We start from the raw sequence: 25601 nt of genomic DNA, 5'->3' as shown, positions 1-25601 counted from the left end.
TAGGGGGTTATAGAATACTCATAGTGTCATCACTTAAAGTTGGTTCTTGAAACTTTCTAAGTACTCTTTTGTGAGATAGTTTCTGGCCATCTTCAAATGTTTGGCAGGTCAGTCCTTCCAGCATCTCTGTGATGCTCTCTGATGGGTCAAAGAAACCTGTGACCATTCATGCTGCCCTTCTCTGTATACGTGTTGTGTCCCCTGTTAGTCATATTTGGTAAGAGTCCCACATACTTAAGCAATATTCTAAGATTGGTTGCACAAGTTTTTTGTTAGCAACAAGTGTTTGTTTTTCCCAATGAATCAAATTTGGCCACCTGCTTTACCCGTGATCCAGCATATGTGATCATTTTATTGCATGTCCCTTGACTAATTCCAGTTGTGACTCATTGATAGTGGAGTCACAGGGTACTGTGTTTTTCACATTGGGAAGTGCAAGATTTTATATTTACAAACACTTAGAGCAAGTTGCCCATGTTTGCACCACTTTGAAATCTTATCAAGATATGACTGAATATTAGTGCAGATTTTATCAGACAGTGCTTCATTACAGAAAACTGCATTATCTGCAAAAAAATATGAGGTTATATGAAAACTGTCTGCAAGGCCATTAACCATAGATTACTAAAACCTCATAAAATTTGTGACTTCACTTGGTATCTCTTCAGAGATTCTGCCAATTATACATAAGTGACATAGGCACTTCAGTACCTTCATGGCAAACGTTGTTGTTAACAATGGCTGAGTTATTTATTGCCAGACTCCAGTAGTTAGCTGACAGTGAGGCTCTTGTTGTAAATGTTACAAATGTTTAGTGTGAAGGTTTCCTAATAGTCGACATATTTCTTTTATCATTTAGAATTTATCTTAGTGTGACATCTTAAGCGAGATATCTAGCACTTACAGTTTGAAATATGTTAGTTTATATCACATTGAACGTCTTCTGTGACAATTTTGTCTTTTTATGCTGAAATTAGCACAACATGGATAGTGCTGAGCTTAATTCTTACATGAAAATATTGGGTGATTTGCTTGAAAAACATCACATGAGGAGCAGCAGAACCTAGAACAATCTCAAGGGGGAAACATATGGTCAGTCTGTCCTTCTAGCAAACAAAGAATGGTGACATTTTGTAACCACTTCTCAAGAGCAATTTGGGCAGAATACTGGTCACTTAGATTGTAATAATAGTGTCTAAAGCAGAAGCACCTTCAGTCATTTTGTGCATAAAACATTATTGGAGTTATAATAATTTATAACTAGTTTGTAGCATAAATTATGTCTTCTTTTTGATTAAATTTTGAGCAGTAAAATTGTCAAGTTATAAAATGGAACATTTTGTACTAATTTTGTGTGTAACATACCATTAGAGATCTAATAATTGTAATTAACTAGCGCTTAACCTATAAATTATGGTTTCCTTTGAATAAAATTTGGAGTAGTAAAACTTATGACAGATTAGTGGCAATGAAACATTTTCCCCCTATAGTGCCCTAGGGTTAATATGTAACAAGAGTCCCAATACACTTCCCTGTGGCACATGTGAAGTTATTTACGCATCTGTCAATGACTCTTTGCCTGAGATAACATGCTGTGACCCTGCAACCAAGATATCCTCTGTCCAGTCACAAATAATGTCTGCTTGTGTCTGTATATGTGCGGATGGATATGTGTGTGTGTGCGAGTGTATACCTGTCCCTTTTTCCCCCTAAGGTAAGTCTTTCCATTCCCGGGACTGGAATGACTCCTTACCGTCTCCCTTAAAACCCACATCCTTTCGTCTTTCCTTCTCCTTCCCTCTTTCCTGATGAAGCAACCGTGGTTTGTGAAAGCTTCAAATTTGTTTGTGTGTTTTTTATTGTGTCTATCTACCAGTGCTTTCCTGTTTGGTAAGTCACAGCATCTTTGTTTTTTAATATAATTTTCCCATGTGGAATGTTTCTTTCTATTATATTCATATCATTAATTTAGACCTGATGTTTTGTTTACTATAATTTTGTGTCCTTTGATTTTGCTCTCTTTCATGGTAATATTAAAAATGTACCAAATTTTTTATGTTTATTTTTATGTGCATCGATTTTGCTCTCTTTCATGGTAATATTAAAAATGTACCAAATTTTTTATGCTTACTTTTATGTGCATCTATAAGTAATTGTGCAAAACACTGTGCCAGTCAGTTGATGCCTACGAGCTAAAGTGTAAACTTCTGTATGTAGCAAGCCAGTACCACCAGTCCTCAGTGCAATATCAAATTGTACAGACACTTTGTGTAACAGGTTATTCCATGTTGAGATAGACACTAAATACCTAATTAATAGTGTGGGGCTCAAATAAACAAAACCAACTTTATGTTATTTGGCAGAAGGAACTCAACAGTGAAAGTGTTCTGTAAAAATAAATCCACTGTCATAGCGAAAATGATGTGCAACCTACATACATCAATAAATATACAAAGATTTCAAGTTAACTGCACAATGTTGAGTGTGTCATTTAACAAAGTCATCATCAAATCAAATATAATAAGCCTTGTATTACCTGAAATTCAGTAATGTATCATTAACTGAAGGCAGTTTCCCAGAGAGATTGAAATATATCATTGTTAACCCCCCTGCCCTCCCCCCTGTTCCCCACCATAAGAAAGGTGATACGCAGGATGTCAACAACTACCGACATGTATCGCTAAAGACAGCATTTTACAAAATTTTTATGAAGTTTTTGTGTTCTGGAAAATCCCACCTGAGTAACTATAATCTCAGTAACTGTAATCCTCAGTAAATCATAGTTTGGATTTTAGAAGCATTGCTCAACTGATAACACCATTTGCACATTGATTCAACATATTTTACGAGCATTATACAACAAAAATGCATTTTTTGGTATTTTTTATGATCTTTTTAAGGTGTTGGAATGAATGAATAACAAAACTGTCATAAATAAATGCAACTGGTGGTACAGGCAAGCAAAGGATAATGTAATACCTAACCAAAGGAAGGCAAAAGTTGTACTTAGTAATTCAACAAATGTAATCGTGGAAGATCCTTCTGAGTTGGGAGAAATCGTGACTCAATCTTAGGTCCATTATTGTTCCTCATATATGTAAATGATTTTCCGACACTGCAAGCAGAATTAATCCTTTTTGCAGAAAACACTAAATTGTAATCAGTCCAAGTATACATACAGAAACAGAAGAAATGTTAAACAAAGTTCTTAAAAGTATCATTGACTGGTTTTCTTCAAATGATCAACCTGTTTTAAAAAGACAGAACACATTCAGTTCTGCTTATCGACATGTACTGCATCAATGTAAGTGTAACACATGGTGAGGTACTAATAAATAGGCTGGAAACTTCAACATTTTTAGTATCCATATTGATGAATATTTAAAGTGGAGAAAGCATATTTTGGAACTCCTAAAACAACTTAGTTCAGCCACATTTGCATTTAGAATAAAAAATCTTGGAGAAAGGCAAATCAGTCATTTTTTGCATATTTTCATTCAATAATATCATATGGAATAATGTTCTGAGGTAAGTCATCTTTAAGAAAGAATGAGTTAATTGCTCAAACAAGTGCTGTAAGAATAATATGTGGTGCTTACCATGATCATCTTGTAGACATCTTTTTCAGGAGTATTCATAAATAATTGATTGCATAATTATAACACCAAAAGAAAAAATGACATTTGTTACTCCATATTAAAGTTGTCTTAAGAACAAATCTGCAGCCAACATTTTTGATCACTTACCCAGTGATATAAAAGATCTGACAGACAGTGAAGTAAAATTTAAAAACAAACTGAAATAGTTTCTCCTTGATAACTCCTTCCATTCTGTGGAAGAATTCTATTACTATAATGTAAATGTGGTTGGCATAATTAGTAACTCACATTTGTATATTTAAAAAAAACTGTAAGCAGTAGCCATATTTACAAACTAATTTGTTATTTGCATGTAATATGTCTCATTCCACATCATTACAACCTATCGTGCAAATAATCTATGGAAAATGTATCTAACTAAGACAACAGTAGGAGAGCACATGGCCTGGAAAAGTAGCTACGAGTAGAAAATCCATATCAGCAACATTTCAATAGGATACCTTCCGAGGCTCCCAGAATTCATCAATTTGGTATAGGAGGGAAGTGTGTGTGGGGAAGGGGGAAGGATGTGTAAAGGGAAGATAAGTGGTGAATACAATAAGCTGGTTCAAATGGATGTAGTTACTCAGAGGTGAAGAGGCTTGCACAGGACAGACTAGTGTGAAGAGCTGCTTCAAATCAGACTGAAGACCACAACCTCAACAATATTCACACATCTTACACTACCTTACCCTCTCAAGCACTTTTTCTGAGTCTACAGGTCCTATTAAAATGTTTTGGTTTTTCTAAAAATTCTTACTTCTGTTATCAAGATTGACTTCAGCAATGTTACTGATGAATGTTATGTTTCTTTGTACCATTGTATTTGAGTATTTGGAACTATAGTTTTACAGGTAAGATTTAAGTAATCTGCAGGTCAGTTTTAAATTGATGAATTTTACATGAAAGGACCATACCACAGTAACCTTTTCTTAGATTATTGCCAGAGTTGCTTACTTACTTTGCTCCCTTAATGTCTCTTTTTCAGTCTTGTCTGAGGCCAGGTGACTTCCTCCATCCTTCACATTCTTCTTTGATGGGGCTAGAAAATGTGAACAAATAATAATTTATTATGAAAAATTATGAGAGCTGTAGACCTTGCACCATCACTGTTTTGCATTCAGATAATAGTAATTGAACTAGCTAGACATACAGAAAAATTACTTTCTGTCATAACCTGTCATACTTGACTGAAGTTTATTTGTACCTGCTTAATTAGATTATCTAGAGATTGTGCACTTGTAATATAAGACAAATCAGCTTTCTCTCTTGTCATAATTGAAACATAGCAAGGATGGAGTTAATCCACTTGCTATTACTCTACTCCTCTTAAAGAACTACAGGGGCTATCCATAAAGTAACAGATGTTTTGGTCTATCTCTATGGTGGGCAGGGCAACAGTCTTAGTGTAATAATGTTTCTACATCCAGTACATATCCAACAGTGGTAGCAAGCAGTCTGTGTCTGCTGCTTTGCTTTCTGGGACATGTTAAAATTATGCTGCAAAAGAAGCTCCCACCACTTGTGAGGTGTGTTCTGTGATTAGATTTTTGTTAGCAAAAAACTGCACGCCAATTGAAAGTAAGGCAATGGTGCATTGATTTTAAAAATGGCCATACCAGTGTTCTGGATGAGGGCTGCAATTTTACACCTATCCTTGTGACTGACAAACTGATGATGAAAATCAAAAACAAAATCCAAGAAAATCATAATTTCACGATTATGGAACTTTTGAAACATTTTTCCAATATTTCACAGAGTTTGGGGCATGAAACTGCGGCAAGGCTTGGTTCCCACAAATTTTGTGCTGGGTAGGCTCCCAAAATCCTATCTGAAGATTTTTTTTTTTAAAAAAAAGACTGGCTGCAGTGTTGACCTTCCTGGAAAATTAAGAAAAAATGGTAATGATCACATCATTACTGGGCATGAGATTTGGGTGAAGTATGGCAATTGTCAAACAATCCACCAAATTTTTGTTTTCTCACGACAATGTACATCCACACACAGCCAACCATATTCTAGAGCTCCTATGGAGTTTTGGAGGGAAACCAGCAGTTGCAATCACAAAAAGCAGATTTCTACAGAGGAGGTGTTGAAAAACTTGTGCCACGGTATGACAGGTGCCTCAATTTGAATGACAATTATGTAGAAAAATAGCTTAAGAGGGTACCTATAAAGTGCATATAATAAAATTCTGCTTTTCCATATTGTTAATGTTTTATCTCAAAATGTCTGTTACTTTTTGGATAGCCCTCATATTATTATGGTAACTGTCTGTGAGACAGGGACAAGGTAACTCAAACTGGTATTTGATCTTTTGTTTCAGTCTCTGTATTTAGTGCTTTTCACGTGCTTTGCCTGTGTAACCCATTAATTGTGAAAGGCATTTTTATAAGGAAAATAAAGGTGTGTTTTCTGGATCAGTGTGGATTTCAGTTAGGATTACCTCTCAGATTCCTAGGTACCATGAAATCCAATAGCAGTGACTCCACAAACAGTAAATACCACCTGAGCTACTGCAATGGACATTCTCAGTTCTGACTCCACAATCAAGCAAAAAGATCCATAGCAGTCTCATGCAACTACACAGCATCCAGAAAGCAAGTTCTTCTCTTCCATGGACCAACAGAAAATTTCCCACAACACCACAACATAAGAAGCTGAGCTCCACAAGTCTGCTGCCATTCAGGACAACGAGGCCAGACGTGTGTTTTAAGCAAGATAAAGCGTTTTTGAGCAGCATGGCTTCCACGAATCTACAGAATGTTATCATTGTGTTTTGGCCCATCTTAATGAAATGCAGATTAGTTCACACAGAGACCGCACTTTGCACAGTTTTGAATAACATTTTTTAGCTAGAAACTTGTCTAATCAAATATTTTTCTCTAATGATGGAACTATGACTTCAGAAACTGATCCATGATGAGTAATTTGAAGGCAAATTGCTAAAATATCTTTTACTAGAACTCAATACCCTCACAGGAAGTGACTTATTACCAGAAATTTCCTTATGCTTTCTGTAACTAAAGCACCTTCTGCTCAGTAATAGTACGGTTTTAGCAACTCACTGAATTTACTACTCAATGTTTTGCCTGATAAGGCAGAACCACTGCCAATAGCTTATAGTATAATCTTTACAGCACTGCAGGGCATGCCAATAAGGCAGCCGGCCACAGATCAAGCACGCCTGGGACGACATCCAACAGCCATGACCTGCGCACTTCTTCCAATGGGCAGGAGGCAATAGTCACTCAGCTGACAGCCTGCGTGCAGGAACTACATGCACACTAGTGGGTTTACAATGCACCAAGGCAAGTTCAAGACATTTCAGAAATGGATCATCATCTGAACCAAAAATGCATCCAATGACCCATTAAGGGTGTAAGTGGCTGCCTGAGATTTAGTTGACCTTCTCTTCATCCCTTCCATGCTGGTAATAACAGACATGCATGTTTCCATTCTGAATCACCCATGGGATTTCCATCGCGTACCGGTAGGTCCCCTGATGACCCACTAGAGAAGATATTTGTGAACATACCAGCTGTTATATAACCAGCAGTGGATCCAAATAGTCCAGTTTGTGGTACTGTGGCAGAGGTTACAGCCACTTCATCAAGTGGAGTGTTCCTCAACAATTCTCACTTCACTAATGTTCTGCAGACTGCAAAGAAAGCCAACATGGGCAATAGGTCTGAATTTGGAGATGCTTATCGCCATTCCCAAACCTACAACATCTGGTTCATGCCATTTCCAGGTTCTGAGCTTACAATTAATGGTGGATACCTACAACAATAAACACTATATGGTACTGCACCTTATGTATGGCAGATTTCAAGGATCACAGCTTTGAAGACTTAAGATTAGCCGACATGGGGAAGACAGTGAGTCATTCTTCATAGGCAAGCAGAGCACTGGAGATTGGTTTCAGGCACACAGAAGAAACAGTTTTGAGATGTCTGTCTGTGACTGAAAAACTGTATGGAACCACTTTCCTGGCAGAAACAATGTCTGACTGTAGTGTGCTCCCATGACATTGCTTCCTGAAAAAGTCTAGATTTGGACCTTAATTTGAACAAGTTGTTCCAGTGGAATTTCATTGTGGCAGATGTCACTGAGCCTCTTGTAGGAGCTGATATCCTAAACCACTTTTGGTTCACTCCAGTATTTCACAAGGGAAGGCTTCCGCTTCTCTCAGAAGTCGACTCACTCCAAATTAATTTCCCTTTCAATCACATCATTCAAGAGTTTCTGCACCACATCAAAGACAACACAGAAGATGCAAACACCACATGATGCTCCATATTTAGGCCTCACTGGGCCTATAGGTCACTGCCAAACTAAGAAGGCTAACACCAGAGAAATTTCTGACAACGAAGGCAGACAATGAGAGGTAAATACAAGAAAGTGTTATAGCACCCACCAATAGTCAGTGGGGTTTGCTATACATGGTACCTATGCAGCAACCACAGAGTAGTTAACCCTTTCATGCCAGTGCTGTGATTGTTGCGTCATGCGCTGTGGACGAGCACCAGTCTCGACTGGCCGTGCCCGCTGTACGGCGCATTTTTCACACTCCCTGCGGTGCTACTCTGTCTTGCCTTCACACTCTTAGTGTTTTCACAATTATCGGACTTTATACTACATATTTGGGAAAATATTTATACAAATCACACATGTTTTTGATATTGTTTGTTGGTCTGTGCATAATCCAAGTCTGGGGATGTCAATGGAACAGCTGGAGTAGCAAGTGTACCTGATGTAGAAGCAGCTACAATAGGTGTTTCATGTTCATCGCCAGATTCAGACGATGATTCACTTTCATCTTCAAAGTGACTACTGAGTATGAGAGAAAGAGCTTCCTTCACAGTATACCACTTATCTGCCATATCGCTTCTAGTAGAAACTAACTGAGGTCAACAACATGTCCCTTCAGATTAGAAAAAGGTGGGAAATGAGCAGTGCAGCTCAAGCAAAACTAATGCTTTGAAACTGAATGCAACTGCCATCTAGTGACTTTGTTGTTATTTACAGACTTTGAACAAAGCCACTAGATGGTGCATAGGTCAAACTTCCACACAAGTCGAGGGTAGTGATGCAAAGAAATATGACGCGAGGCGGAACTGCTATAGCTGTCCACCGGCTGAGCGGCACAGGCCGCCCTCGACTGCTGCAGCAGTCCACCGACTTCTACACAAATTCACCATAGCAAAAGGGTTAATATTCATGCAGTGATGGATAAGTATCCAATTCCTCATGTGGGAAACTCTGAGAATGCTGTTGTCTGAGTGTAGAGTTTTAGTGTCATTGAGTGTAAAAAAGACATATCCACAAATACGAGTTGCTCCAGAGGATGTTAAAAAGACAGCAGTTACTACTCCTTTCAGTCTGTTTGAATAAAACTACATGCTGTTTGGTTTTTAAAAAATGGTACAGACATGGCAAAGGTTTATCTACCAAGTTCTGCACAGCTTAAATTTCTTGTTCCGCTATATGGGTGATGTTTTTGTGTTCTTGGAGTCCCAAGAGCAACACAAAATGCGCCTCTGACTACTGTTTCAATGTCTCAGGCATTTTGTCACTATCATAAGCCCAGAGAAGAGCATATTAGGCAAAGAAAGTGCTAATTTTTTCCAATTACCACATGTCTGCTTCAGACATTGCACTGACTTTGGAAAAAGTGGCCAACATACACTCCTTCATTCAAAGAACTCAGAAGATTCTTGGAAATGATCAGTTACCACCATAGATATGTCCACATTGCATGGTCTTGTGGTAGCATTCTCGCTTCCCGTGCACGGGGTCCCAGGTTTGATTCCCAGTGGGGTCAGGGATTTTCTCTGCTGGGTGTTGTGTGTCTTTCACCATATTTCATCCTCATTCACTCGCAAGTCGCCATAGTGGTGTTAAAGAACTTGTGGAGCGGCGGCCGCACACATTGGCTGGAAGCCATTCCAAAAGCAGACATGGTGGCAGAAACAGTAGTGTGGACCTTAGTGACAGGCCCAGTTGCTATGTTTGGAATGCTGCACGTTTTAACAACAGACCACGAAAGGCAGTTTGAATCTGTGCTTTTTATAAGGTTCCACATTCGTGTGGCTGCACACATTTAAGGACCGGCAACTACCATACTGCCAGCAATGGGATGGTAAAAAGTTTCATAGAACTCTTAAACCAGCCTTAATTTGCAGTGGGGAATGTGGACAGCTCTACCATCAGTTCTCTGGGGTCTACAAAATGTGGTTGAGGATGATGTGGACTGTTCAGCATAACAGCTGGTTTATGACAAACAACTAAGACCACCAGCAAAGCTCCTTGCTGCAAAAATGAAGCAGGTGCCAACATATGAGGTGATGGTGGCCTTCATCTTAGAGCTACAACACAGAATGACTCAGCTATGGCCAAAATAACTGCATCTACATACAGGGAGGTGTGGTTTTATCCATAAAGATCTACACACCTCATCACATATCTGGCTCCGTGATGACAGTGTAAGGCCTTCCCTACAACCACCCTACACAGCTCTGTACAAATTACTTCAGCAGCATGACAACACATTCATCATTGATTGGCACAATGAGCAGGAAATGGTCTTGATCCAAAGATTGAAACTGACCTACTGAGATGAGAATACCACAGATGACTCCAATGGGGTTCAGGAGTTTACACACACGGGCTACGGGACAGGATGACGCCACAGCTGCTACATGAGGTTCCTACCACATGGTATTGCCCTCACCTGCACATCCATCTGTAATCAAAAGAATCAGTAGAATGGTGATGCACCAATTTCCAGTCACAATGATATACGAGGGTCTGGACTTGAATGTTATTATGTGGTAATGATCTGTACAAAGGACCATGCTTTGAATAGCCAATGTTATGTTGGTGTTTGAGTCTAATTTGTAAAAAAAATTGGAAGGTAGTAATTTGTGAATCCTGGGTTGTGACAAGTTTCCCCAAGCGAAATTTCCTGATACTTCCCTGATTTACAGACAAGTTTTAGCGTTTTTCCCTGACAAATTTTGAGATCTCAAGGGTAAGTAAAGAGGTAAGTTGACAAAAAATGTAAAGACTCCCTTGTGTGAGCAAAAATCTTTAAGTATTAACATCAATATCTTTTGTAATGAAATGTTATTAGATGGAGAAAGCAATCTCAATGGTATATGTTTTCATTAAGACCACTGTTGATATTCTATTTCAATAAAATGAAACACATTTAATGACACAAATATGAATTTCCTTGGAGTTGCAAGACAGATCTAAAATACCTTCACTGATTTCAGAAATAACCTCAGAAAAAAGTAGGCCTCTTGAAAGAAGTATATAAGGCAAGGAAGAGTTGTGTAAACCAACACTATAGGTGACCACCAATAAAATGTTGGTTCTACTATGTTTGTTATTACCCACTGTGTTATATCTACTATTTTACAGGTATTCTGTGATTTTTTTTTTTTTGAGAAACATATGAGTACATTGTGTACAAACTGCTAGTGACTGCCATTATTTTCTTCTTCTTATTAACCATCTTTCTAATATATAATTTACTTTCAAAGTACCAAAATGTATTAGAATAAATAAAATGTATAGAAAATGCCACACTGTACAATGTACTTGCAGTGAATCCATTACCTATGGCCTTTGGCCTGCCGAGGAGCACCACAGTCCTGGGTCCTTGAACGAACAATGAAAATCTGCTGCATTGTGCCACAGACAAACAGACCCAGCCTGTGGGCAGATTGGTGAGACTAGATCTGACAGGCAGGGCTTGCACGTTAGTGGGAAACAATGGGCTTCAGATCAGCAAGCCCTATTCATTAGAGATACTGATGTCTTTAATTATGTTTGGCAGAAAACCACAGAGCAAAATATGGTATATTGGAGCAAAAATAACTTATTACTCCTCTCTTTATTGCAAACCAAATTTACACTGTAACTGTAACAACAAAAAACAAAAGGACAAAGATATAATTTTATAATGTCGCAGAACACAGCTGCATACAGAATGAACATAAATAGCTGGTGCACTCACACCATGAAAACTGAAAATGAAGCCACTAAAGAAAATCCCACTGCTGTCAACAAATATCTGCAGAAATGGCCTGAGGTTTTGGCCTGTCATGGAAGTCCACTTGTGTGCCCAGCTATTCCCGTGTCACAGATAACATGTTGATGAAATGAGACCACAGTGATGAATCCATGCAACAGATAAGTTGCGCAAATACTCTGAGAATCAATACTAATGAGGATAGGTAGCAACTCACCATAAAGATGATCACTGAGCCGCAGATAGGCATGTAAAAGAGACAATCACACTCTCACAACTAAATTTTCAGCCATAGCCTTTGTCAGAAAACAAGAGCTCACACATTCACACCATCACTCAGACACACTCATGCACACATGACTGCCATCTCCAGCCACTGCATCAACAGTCTCTGAGAATCAGATCCAAACAAACCACATCTTACATCTCCCTGCCTTTTATCAGCAGCTGCTAGACTAGTGGCAAGAAATGGGGACAGCACTGACTGCAAGCTGAGAGAAGTGGTAGGAAGAGGAGAAGCAATAAGAATGACGGAGTAGGGAAGCAGTCCACATACTCAGCTGCACCCAGCCAGTGACAATGCATGACATCTCAGTAAATGGTCCATTTCATCTACTGGAACAAAACAAGATTTTTCCAGTGTTTTTTCAAATTTCCCTGATATTTCCTTGATTTGTTTGAAATTCCCTGATTTTCAGAATTTTTGGTAACCCTGGAACGAGAAACAGGTTAGAAGACAATGCCTGAAAAGGAAAAAGAAAATTTGTTTTGTTTGGTAAGTGTAAAAATGAGCAGAGCTCCAATTTTTGTTTTATAAAGCTTAGGTTGGAGGTGACTCCATATTGAAAGGTATCTTAAGATTTTTTTTTCTAGGACTTAATACCAAGCCACCCAATGTATTAATTTTGAAGAACAAAATGAACAGTGGTCCAAAAATCCATGTGCAATAAGCTTTTTGTAATTTAGTAGTGATTAGATAATAAACGTAAATCAGCAAGTAAATAATAGAAACATGACCAGTCTAAGGCTTAACTTCATAATAAAAAGTAATTTCACTGTCACTAAACAGCAAGGCTAAGATGAGAGAGTTATATTTCTCATCACCAATGCAGTTTTTATATTAAAGTATTTTTAGACACACGGCAAAGTTTTAATTTAATATACGGTTGAGCAACATCAGTAATTCAGAGCAGGGAAATGCAATTAAAGTTTAAAAGTTATCCTGTTGTGCAAATCTGACTAAAATTATTTGTCTACTGACTTCTCTCTCCATAGATCTCATGACCAACTCTGCAACTCCACTGATGGATTACACATTTCTTACCCTACATCTCTGCATGCACAGTTTTCCTGCCAATGACTCATTGTGCATGCTCTATCACGGAGTTTTGTTTTCCAATCCTGCTGCTCTCTAACATGACATAATGCCAAAGAACTTCACAATGTTTTATTTGCTCCATTGTGAATTGTTCTTCAAAAACCTTTCAGAGGGTGAGTGGGGGGGTTGTAATATAACTTCTTGCATTATCATCTATCCCTTGCTTATTAAGTCTGTCTTCTAACCTTTTCTCTGGTCTACAGCTTTTGACCTTGACTATCTGGTCCCTCGTCCTATTTGCATCTGATTGTTCTGCATCCCAGTTCTACCCTTACTCTCAATACTATTTTCTAGTTAACTCCAATACCATTTGCAGGAATCATCTTTTAGCTACAGACACAACAGTGTGTCATAAATGCTATACTCAAAGGTGAGGCCGGGGCGTACAGTGACCAAAATTGGATGAGACCTGGAATGACTTGAAAATCTGCAGGGCCTGGTTGAATGGCCGAGGGTGTTGTAATGGATCTGGGAGATGTTATTTTTTACCGTATTTGTCGATACCGAATTGTAAATGTTTTCTTATATTTTTTGTCAGAATTTATTATAATTTGTCTTATTATATGTTAATTTACTTCTGTTTTTGAGAGTGAAAGCATATTGATTACTATTAGAAAATGTATCGAAGAATAGCAAAGAGACTGATTACAAGTGGAAGCTTGTGTGTTGTGTAAAACATCTTTGACGCTGGAGTCGTCTTTGACTATAGTCAGTCGGCAGTGAACTCTTGGTGTGTGTTGACGGAAGAACAATGTGAAGGTCGCCGTCATAAATAATTTTGAATTATGTTACTATTTTCTTTGTATTAACTATAAAAAAGAAACTACATTTGAAGAAATGGTATTTGAAACACCAAAATGAGGCAAACACGTTGACCCACGTCTTTTCTGCAGCCGACAAAGATGCATTGTGGAATCATACTTAGACAACTGAAGCCAAGACTAATATCGCCTTGCAAACGTCTAATGGAAAAGGTACTGTCATGAAATATGGCAAATTTAAGTAAATAAAAAATAGTGAGCATATTTCAACTTTGTGTCTTAGCCGGGATACTATATTTCAACTGTGTCTTAGCCAGGATGCCATATTTCAGTGTCAACAATGAGATGCCTGAGAGTAAATAGGTGGACTACAACAAGAGAAAGACAAACAGTGGAGACAGCATGGCACAATAAGCCCAGCTAGTAACTGAGATAAAAAACCTAAGATTTACAAATCCAGAACTTGAACGACAGTGTGTAGCAATATCAGTACCAGAGTGCTAGTAACTGAGATCAAAAAACTAAGATTTACAAATCCAGAACTGGAACGACAGTGCGTAGCAATATCAGTACCAGAGTGCAGTGAAATCAGGACTGACTGACTATTTCCTTCACGGCTGGCTTTAAAGCTCAGCCACAAGGACTGATAAGCCAGCAAGATGGGTACAGCAGCATAGGCAGCATCATGGCTCTGACAGCAGCACTCACAGATTTTATCAGTGCCATATAGCAGAAGTCAGTGAGGTCCACATCCTCCAGCAGGGTTTTGGAGGGCAGTTTCCATATTCATTGATGAGTGACAGTGGAAATTAGCAGCAACCTTGGTGATATGACTTCCTGGTGCCATGCTGACATAAAAATATCTACATCTGCATAGATACTCCACAATGGTAGAGGGTACTCCGTACCACTTGTAGTCATTTTCTTTCCTTTTCTAATTGCAAATAGTGCAAGGGAATAACAAATGTCTATATGTCTCCATATGAACCCTAATTTCTTGTATCTTATATTGGTGGTCCTCACACACATTGTTTGTTAGAGATAACAGAATCATTCTGAAGTCAGTTTCAAATGCCGGTTCTCTATATTTTCGCAATAGTGTTCCTGGAAAAGAATGTCACCTTACCACCAGAGATTCCTATTTGAGTTCCTGAGGCATCTCCATAACATTTGCATGTTGTTTGAATCATATCTAGTGGCCCACCTCTGAACTGGTTCGATGTCTTCCTTCAATTTGACCTGGTACAGATCCCAAACACTCAAGCAGTAATCAAGAACAGGTCACACTAGTGTCCTATACGCAGTCTTCTTTACATATGGACCACGCTTTCCTAGAATTCAACCAAAAAACTGAAGTTGACCTTTCACCTTCCATACCTCAATCCTCACATGCTCATTCCATTTTGTGTCACTTTTCACTGTTATACCCAGATATTTGAATGATGTGACCATGTCAAGCAGTACACAACTAATGCTGTATCTGAACATTACAGGTTTGTTTTTCCTACTCATCTGCCTTGACTTACATTTTTCTGCATTTAGAGTTAGTTGCCATTCATCACACCAACTATAAATTTTTTAAGTCATCTTGTATTGTCCTATAGTCACTCAAATTTTACATCTTACCATACACCACAGCATCATCAGAAAACAATCACATATTGCTGCCCACTCTGTCTAGAAAATAATTTATGTATACAGAGAATAACAACAGTCCTATCACACTTCCCTGGAACACTTCTGATGATATCCTTGTCCCTAATGAGCACTCACCATAGAGAACTGGAACTTAAGAAGTCTTTGAGATGAAGGCAGGGGATGACGGTGTAGCACAGGATATCAATCTAGCTGGAGTAGCTACTGTAGTTACTGGAGGAGAGCAAGAAGCAGGTGTAGCCCACTTGGCAAGGACTTCACAGTGGGGGTGGCAGCATTCAGCACACAGTGGCCCTTTAAACCAATGGAACTGATGCATTGTGTTTGGCTGGAGGATGATGTGAGCCTTGAATTCTGAGGCACATCCCAAGTCTCACCAAAATTAGGTTCAAACACAGCACAGGGATCAAGCAGTTCCTATAATGGAACTTTGCTTGGTATGACCTGAACCTCATTGGAGATAGAAAACCTGAATGATGTAAATGTGTCCAACTCGAAAATGTTGACAAACAATTAATAATGATTAATCACAATGGAGGTGATTGATTATGTGACCAGTTTGTAGGCTGTATTGATTGAGAGCTGACCTCAGAGGGGGATGGAACTGTCCCTGTAAGACACCAAAAGTTGAGGGGTGGAGAAAATGTAGCAAAGCTTGATTATGTGACCAGTTTGTAGGCTGTATTGATTGAGAGCTGACCTCAGATGAGGATGGAACTGTCCCTGTAAGACACCAAAAGTTGAGGGGTGGAGAAAATGTAGCAAAGCTTAGTTGTACATACGCTCAAAAGCATATGGACACTTATTAGTGGACATTAACATGGAATGTATCCATTCTTTTCCTCTGTGCCAGACTGAACTCCACTGGGGAGACTTTCAATGAGGTGTCTGAATGTCTGTCATGGAACAGCAACCTATTCTTCCTCAGCCGCTGAAGCCAGAGAAGGTTCAAAATGTTTCACACTGGGATCTGGAGTGAAGTCAGCGTTCTAACACATCTGAAAGTTATTCCATTAAGTTCAGATCAGGATTCTAGGCAATACACTCTATTTCAGGACTGTTATTGTCCACAAGTAGTTGCTTCACAGACACTACATTAAGACAGGGTGCACTTTCATGCTGTTACAAACAATCATTGCCTCTGAACTGTTCCTCTCCTGTAAACAGCACACAATGCTGTAAAATGTGTTTATACCTGTCAGCATTTAGTATTTTCTTAACTGCAATAACTGTAACCACACCCTAACCACTAAAAGCAAGCTGATGCTGTAACACCTAATTGTCCATACTTCAATGTTGGCACTACACATGAGAGCAGGTAATATTCTACAGACAGTTGACAAACCAAACCCTTGCATTGGATTTCCACCAGGTACAGCATAATAAATCATCCTAAATCACTCATTTCCATCCATAGTGTCATTCTTTACACCACATCAAATATTACTTAACACTGAATATAGAAATGAGTTATAAGAAGTTGCTTGACCAGTGTACACCACTCTTTTTAACTCCCTATGCACAGTCATTATGCTAGCTGGTCTGCTTGTAGCACTTTGAAGCTCACAAGTGATTATTTCCACTGATTTTCAAGTGACTTTTATATGACCACACTCCACAATGCTTAACTGTTCCTCTCCATCAATATGTGAGGTCTGCCTGTCTTGGTTTAGCCTGGTTGTTCCTTCACATGTTCGCTTCACAAACACAGCACTGAAAGTTGATTTTGGCAGCTTTAGAAGAGCTGATATGTACCTGACAGTTTTATTGTTCATGTGTCATCCAATGACTGGTCACTGGTCAAAGTCACTGACATCTCCTGACTGACCCATTCTGATGTTACTGCTTATCTGCTGACAACACAAGACTCCCCGTCTCCTTTTAAATGGTGGCACTGCCTCTTGTCACATCTAGTGGTCAATTCTCTGTTACACAGGGGTGTCTGGATACTTTTGATCCAATAGTGTACCTTGTCCAATTAATCATCCACAGCTCAGGGTCCAATCGAAAATGGACATTTCAAAGTATAGTTGAGCACGCACTTAACAGATATGTATCTAGTGGAACAGTTCATGATGGGGTTCAAATGGCTCTGAGCACTATGCGACTTAACTTCTGAGGTCATCAGTCGCCTAGAACTTAGAACTAATTAAACCTAACTAACCTAAGGACATCACACACATCCATGCCCGAGGCAGGATTCGAACCTGCGACCGTAGTGGTTACGCGGTTCCAGACTGAAGCGCCTTTAACCGCACGGCCACACCGGCCGGCTCATGATGGGGGAAGAGGGGAGTGCTGTATACAGTCACCGTAAAGAAACTTCTAAAGAAACAGAGACTACTGCAAGCAGATGTAAAACAAAGCGTAGGGCTATGGAAAGAGATATGCTGATTGAGATGTGTTCGACTATCAAAAAGGCAATGTGTCAAGTCTTCAAATGCTCCTGCAACAGAATATCATTAAAACATCTCTGAGTAACTCAATGAAATTCCAGTCATACGTAGAGGCCGTTATGGTCTAGGTGCTTGTGGATGGGATGGGAACCGAAATTGAACAAAACAAAAGCAGTAATGCTGAACTCCACTTTCAAATATTACTTCACAAAGGAAAATCCAGTATTACCCCATTATAATTCATACCTTACTGCAAAGGCAAGTAAAATTATATTAATTTCAGTGGCATTCTGGAGCAGTTGAATTCTCTAAAACTGAAAAATGCTCAAGGCTTTCACGGAAACTTCATCAGGTTTTATAACGAATTTGTGGCTGAGATAGCCACTCTTCTATCCGTAATGTACTGTAGATCCGTCCTGTTCTTTGAGGTCCCAGTATCTTCCTGAGGAAAATTTCGCTCCACAAATTCTACACTTGTAAGTAATTCTGTGTAATTGCTCTTCTGCTCTGTTCAGCGAACCTTTTCAGAATATCATATAGGCCACAGATATTAAAAACGTTTCTCTGTAGCTCCCAACCTGAGACTTCCTCCTTTTTTGTTTAGCAGACAAAGTTACCCTAAAAACTTTATATGTTATCACAATACTACACTGGTATATGTTGGACTATTGTCATGGATGTTATAATTAAAGGGCAATATAATAAATACTCCATTGATCGTATACATACTGTTGGCTAGACACCCTTACAGATGTTTTAGTGTAAAGTGTAAGTGTAATGCTTGCCTTAGCCAGGGGTGGTGTACCTTTTCTTCCACCTTTGGTTCCCTTTGGACCACAGCACCACAAGTGTGGAATGCATGCAATTTCTTGCTGGGCAGTGTGGGGGGGCTGTTAAGTCAAGGGCTATGGTGTGGACTTCAGGTGTGTCGTCATGTTAACACTGTTACGTTGGCATAATTTAATGTAGTGGGAGAACACTAGCTGGTAATGGACTTAAGTGTATGATTTTTAGATTAGCTGACTCTCTGTCCAGTCCAAATAATGACATCTATTGAAAACCCAGAAAAATAAATGTAAGATCCAAAAGAATGCCACATTCCCCCCCCCCCTCCCCCTCCCATAGGAGAGAATATTAAAATGCTGGTAGTTAACTGCTGAAGCATTTGCAACAGAGAAAGCTGGTTGAAACCTAAAATTGATACCAGTGGGATTTTTGGAGGAAATTTAAGTGCAAATCGATAGGGTAAACTATTGTGAAATGGAGGTGGTGTATTTATCACATCAGACAAGAAACTCAAATCCAATGAGATAGAAACTGATACTCCAAGCAAGATTGTTCGGGTAAGACTCAATATCAAGGGTGGGGATAAAATGTTAATTGGATCAATCTATCACCCACTAGACTCATCTCCAAATGTAACCAAAAACTTCAGAAAAAACCTTGGTTCACTTGTGTGTAAGTTCTCTGATCATACTGTAGTCATTGGCAGAGACTTTACTCATACAGCAAACAATTAGGAAAATTATGGTTTTGTAGTGGTGGATGTGACAAGACATTGTGTGAATCATTACTAGGTGCCTTCCCTGAAAACTATCTAGAACAGTCAGTTTGGAATCTCACTCATGGTGGGAATATACTGGTTCTAATGTCAACAAATAGACCTGACAATGACACAGTTGTGATAACAATGATTACCAAAGTACAAAGGACAAATAAAACACGTATAACGACATGTATGTCCAGAGAATTAGATAAAAAAGCAGTAGTGTCACATCTCAGTGAAGAATGTGCAGCTTTCAGTACAGGGTACGAGTATGTAGAGGAACTATGGCTCAAATTTAATAATAGTTGACCATGCACTTGATAATATTTACCTAGGAGAACAGTTGATAATGGGACATTCCACTATAAAGTAACTTCTGAGGAAACAGCGATTACAGCATAATAGGTGTAAAACAAAGCATAGGCCTACAGATAGAGAGATGTTGAATGAAAAGAATTTGGCTAGCCAGAGAGCAATGTGTGAAGCCTTCCGCGACTACCATGGCAGAATATTGTCAAATAACCTTTCACAAAATCCAAAGAAACTCGTCATATGTAAAGGCCAAAGTTGTGTCTAGTCACACACGAATGAGACAGTAACTGAAAGAGAGTGCAGCAAAGTAAAGGTTGAAATACTGAACTCCATTTTGAAACATACCTTTAGAAAGAAAAATCATGGGGAATTGTCCAAATTTAATCCTTGTACCACTGAAAAGGTGAGCGAATTAAAGTTAATGACAGCTGAAATTGTTCACATTGAACAAACCCCAGGGCTCAATGGGATCCCTGTGAGATTCCATACTAATTTTGTGGCTAAGTTAGCCCTTCTTCTAAATGTAATATACCATAGATACCTCAAGCCAAAAGCTGTGCCCAGTAGTTAGAAGAAAGCACAGGTCATAAATGTCTACAAGAAGGATACAGAAGTGATCCACAAAACTGCCATCCAATATCCTTGACACTGATTTGTTGTAGAATTTTGGAACGTATTCTGAGCCCAAACATAAATAGGTATCTCAAACAGAATGGCCTCCTTCAGGCCAACCAGCATGGATTCCAAAAATATCAATAATGGTAAACCCAACATACGCTTTTCTCACATGACATACTGAAATATTTAGATCAGGTAGATGCAATATGTTTTGATTTCTGGAAAGCATTTGAATCAGTACTATATCTATGCTTATTGTCAAAAGTACAATCATATGAGGTATCAAGAAAAATTTATGTCTGGATTGAGTATTTTTTGGTAAGGAGGGCACAGCAGGTTATCTGGGATGGAGAGCCATCATCAGGTGTAGAAGTAACTTTGAGTGCACCCAGAAAAGTGTGTTGGGACCCTTGCTGATCAAGTTGTATATTAATGACCTTGTAGACAATATCAATAGTAATCTCAGACTTTTTCCAGATGATGCAGTTACTATAATGAAGTACTATCTGAAAGAAGCTTCACAAATATTTAGTCAGGTCTTGGTAAGATTCCAAAGTGGTGCAAAGACTGGCAACTTGCTTTAAATGTTCAGAATGTAAAATTGTGCACTTCACAAAATGAAAAAAAAAAAACACTGTATCCTATGACTATAATATCAGTGAGTCACTGATTCACTGATGGAATTGACTGACTCATACAAATACCTGGGTGTCCCACTTTGTAGGGATATAAAATGGAATGATCTGTAAGATCAGTTGTGGGTAAAGCAGGTGGTAGACTTCAGTTTACTTACAAGAACCCTAAAAAGTTTTGGTCATATGTAAAATCGGTAAGCGGATCTAAATCCCCTATTCAGTCACTCGTTGACCACGATGGCACCGAAACAGAGGACGACCGAAGAAAGGCAGAAATACTGAATTCAGTGTTCCGAAACTGTTTCACTGCGGAAAATCGTAACACGGTCCCTGACTTCAGCCGTCGCACGGACGCCAAAATGGAAAATATTGAAATAAACGATATCGGAATTGAAAAACAACTGCTATCACTTAGTAGCAGAAAAGCATCCGGACCAGACGAGATACCCTTAAGATTCTACAGTGATTATGCTAAAGAACTTGCCCCCTTTCTATCAGCAATTTATCGTAGATCGCTGGAAGAACGTAAAGTACCTAGCGACTGGAAGAAAGCGCAGGTCGTTCCCATTTTCAAGAAGGGTCATAAATCAGATGCGAATAATTATAGGCCTATTTTGCTTACGTCAATCTGTTGTAGAATAATGGAACATGTTTTGTGTTCTCGTATTATGACGTTCTTAGATAATACAAATCTCCTTCATCATAACCAACATGGATTCCGCAAACAGAGATCATGTGAAACTCAGCTCGCCCTATTTGCCCAAGAAATTCACAGTGCCGTAGACACTGGCGAGCAGATTGATGCCGTATTCCTGGACTTCAGGAAGGCATTTGATACGGTTCCGCACTTACGTTTAGTGAAAAAAATACGAGCTTACGGAATATCGGACCAGGTTTGTGATTGGATTCAGGATTTCCTAGGAGAAAGAACACAACATGTCATTCTTAACGGTTCAAAATCTGCAGATGTAGAGGTAATTTCGGGAGTACCGCAGGGAAGCGTGATAGGACCTTTATTGTTTACAATATACATAAATGACTTAGTTGACAACATCGGTAGCTCCGTGAGGCTATTTGCAGATGACACGGTTGTCTACAAGAAAGTAGCAACATCAGAAGACTCGTACGTACTCCAGGAGGACCTGCAGAGGATTAATGCATGGTGCGACAGCTGGCAGCTTTCCCTAAACGTAGATAAATGTAATATAATGCGCATACATAGGGGCAGAAATCCATTCCAGTACGATTATGCCATAGGTGGTAAATCATTGGAAGCGGTAACGACCGTAAAATACTTAGGAGTTACTATCCGGAGCGATCTGAAGTGGAATGATCACATAAAACAAATAGTGGGAAAAGCAGGCGCCAGGTTGAGATTCATAGGAAGAATTCTAAGAAAATGTGACTCATCGACGAAAGAAGTAGCTTACAAAACGCTTGTTCGTCCGATTCTTGAGTATTGCTCATCAGTATGGGACCCTTACCAGGTTGGATTAATAGAAGAGATAGACATGATCCAGCGAAAAGCAGCGCGATTCGTCATGGGGACATTTAGTCAGCGCGAGAGCGTTATGGAGATGCTGAACAAGCTCCAGTGGCGGACACTTCAAGAAAGGCGTTACGCAATACGGAGAGGTTTATTATCGAAATTACGAGAGAGCACATTCCGGGAAGAGATGGGCAACATATTACTACCGCCCACATATATCTCGCGTAATGATCACAACGAAAAGATCCGAGAAATTAGAGCAAATACGGAGACTTACAAGCAGTCGTTCTTCCCACGCACAATTCGTGAATGGAACAGGGAAGGGGGGATCAGATAGTGGTACAATAAGTACCCTCCGCCACACACCGTAAGGTGGCTCGCGGAGTATAGATGTAGATGTAGATGTAGAATACCGAGGAGTGCAATCAGATCACAAAGGGGATTGCTAACAAATTACTTGTGTAACCAGTTCTAGAATATTGCTCAAGTGTGTGGGACCCATACCAAGTAGGGGGAAGGGCAGCATGATTGGTCACAGTTTTGTTTGGCCCTGAGAGAGTGTCACAGAGATGTTGAAGAAACTGAACTAATAGACTCTGAAGGTAGACATAAACTATTGTGAGAAAGCCTACTGATAAAGCTCCAAGAACCAGCTTCAGATGATGGTTCGAGGAATAAATTACAATCCCCAATGTATCACTCGCAAAGGGATTGTGAGGACAAGATTAGATTAATTGTACCACACACTGTGGCATCTGAACAGTCATTCTTCCCATACTCCAGATGTGATTGAAATCGGAAGAATCACTGATAACAATGGGACATAACCTCTGTCATGCATTTCACTGTGGTTTGCAGACTAGAAGTTAGATGTAGATGTATTAAAAGTGGGATTCTAATTCCAACAGTGTGAATCTAAAAGCTAAAAATCTTAGAGACTAATATTTACAAATAAATTCTAAAAGTGGTGCGAAACTCGATTTGACCTACAATTATTCAACATTTTCCAAGTCAAAAAGAGTATATAATAATGATGACTTTAACAATGTATTTATTGGTTAGGTCACATGGTCATGATTATTACAAAATGAATATGATCAACAAGTGTGAACTCTACTACTAATTAAATTATCTAATTCACAGTCAGTGTTTAATAAGTTGTCAGTAATTATTTCTACTTATTTATGCCTACTCACTGCTGTATGTCCACTGTGTATGAGTTGATAAGAGCCAATGATTATCACAACGTGAATACGTAAGTGATGTTCCAGTGACTTTAAAGCTTAGGAACTGTAATTTCTGTTGATGACATGAGCATAATAATAATTTTTACCACGCACAGCTCAGATGATAGCTGAATAGGCCTGCAACAGGTACACAGCAAACAGCTCAAGTCTGTGAGAGTGCAACATTCAGATGTTGCACTCTCACATTACATATTTAGACACATAATAACCTCACTGCTTTATGTCTGCTTCTTCAACAACACAGATTTTATTGAGCACAACTTATTTACTATTAAATCACAGAAGTAATAATTCCTAACTCTTCTGGAAATATGTGGGACAAATGATTTCTGAAGATTGGTACATCACATTCAATACATTACTCTGAACATTTCTCAAGTATTGCGCATCCCCATGCTGGAGAACTCTGTTTGTCTAACTCAGACACACTGAGATACAAATCACACTCTTGGTGTACTCACATACTGCCAGTTCATTCACTGAAAACATAACTGTCAACTGAATGGTGACTGAAATGTGCTGCATTATGCTGACAGGCAAATCTGTGCACAAGGCAAACATTGTTGGTAGGTGACAACAAAATCTAAATCACAATCCTAGAGAAAACTGCATAGAGCTGTTCTGTCAGCAATAGACACAGTGGAGCTCACTTTAAACATCAGTCTGTCACAGCACCTGAGGCTGTAGCAGTCCATGGCAGCCCTCCAATCTGCTGTGGGTGTCTCCCTATGTGACCTGGCCCTGGTGGATATATCCTTCCACGCTGTGCCTAGCGACCGCACCAAACATAAGCATAATTAAATCAAGCGACCCACAAATATATCTGGAGGGATTATCAGAGTGCACCCCCTCGAATCAGTCTGCAGGACCAGAAATGTCCCGGCCAGAGCAGGTGAGGACAAGATCGACACTGTCTGCTGTGAATGCTGGGGTGTAGCTTCAGATGCTGCCAGTAGTAGAGGAGCTGCTCCTAGGTTCGGCACCACCAGAGAGAAAGTAGATGACTGCAGTTCAGACTCATGGCCTGACTCTGGTTCTGGAGAAGACCGAGATCAGATTTGCCACTGGCTGAGGTGCATCCACCTCACCATCCAGGTCCACATCTGTAAAGCTGATGGCACATAAAATGCCCTCCGCCACACACCGTTGGGTGGCTTGCGGAGTATAAATGTAGATGTAGATGCAAACAATGGATTACATGTTTACTGTTGTCAGTCCTCTAGATTGCTGAGGCTTGCTGTCCTCACTGGTGTGGCAGATCTGGAGTCACAGCTAGCCATAGGTGGTGCAAATGGATCTGCTTCAAGAGCCTGCAAGGGATGTCTTAAGGTGTGGCCACTGGGACCAGCTCATGGGTGGTGAGGTAGCCATATATCCAGCAAGGGCGTATATCTAAATGTGCACCTCCTTACAAGGTGTGGCTGCTTCATCTTGTACTGATGGAGGCTACTTTTAATGAAAAACAATAAGGGTATCCAAGTGAGAGTTCCGCTGGGCTTCGATTGTTGATCAGCGTCGTCCAGTGTAGGAGAAAAAAGGAACGCAGTGCAGAATTGATAGGCTTATATGCTAATAATTTTTCTGCACAAAGTTTTCAGACATACCATTAGAGGCAGGCTGAAACAGAGATGAAGTAGCATGCTCGATTCCTTTTTTAGCAGAAAACCGTTGAAAACCATTGGAAGCAGACTGCAGTCCATTTTCGGTGACCACCAGCTCATGGAGCCCCTCCAGCAGGGAAAATAATGGTCAGCGCCTTAGTGATAGTCTCCATCATCGTTTGCTACATTCTGTTGATGTACAGCAAATTAGAATATGCCTCTGTTACACTCTAACACAATGCCACACAGAATGGAACCTCAATGTCCACATGCACCCTAT

The 25601-nt window shown here is 39.5% G+C and overlaps 1 protein-coding gene across 1 annotated transcript in view; it reads right to left on the bottom strand.

The window, feature by feature from the left end:
* LOC124550660 overlaps positions 1 to 25601 on the bottom strand; it is a 73795-nt gene that overhangs the window by 8689 nt on the left and 39505 nt on the right. The window contains exon 5 of the mRNA XM_047125383.1: positions 4600 to 4680. Coding sequence (XP_046981339.1) covers positions 4600 to 4680 — 81 coding nt within the window. The remainder of the gene's footprint in view (positions 1 to 4599; positions 4681 to 25601) is intronic.

This window comes from Schistocerca americana, chromosome 9 (genome assembly GCF_021461395.2).
Source record: "Schistocerca americana isolate TAMUIC-IGC-003095 chromosome 9, iqSchAmer2.1, whole genome shotgun sequence".
Taxonomy (NCBI): Eukaryota; Metazoa; Arthropoda; class Insecta; order Orthoptera; family Acrididae; genus Schistocerca; species Schistocerca americana.
The sequence above is the reverse complement of the archived record's forward strand: the minus strand, read 5'-3'. Positions and strand labels throughout refer to the sequence as shown.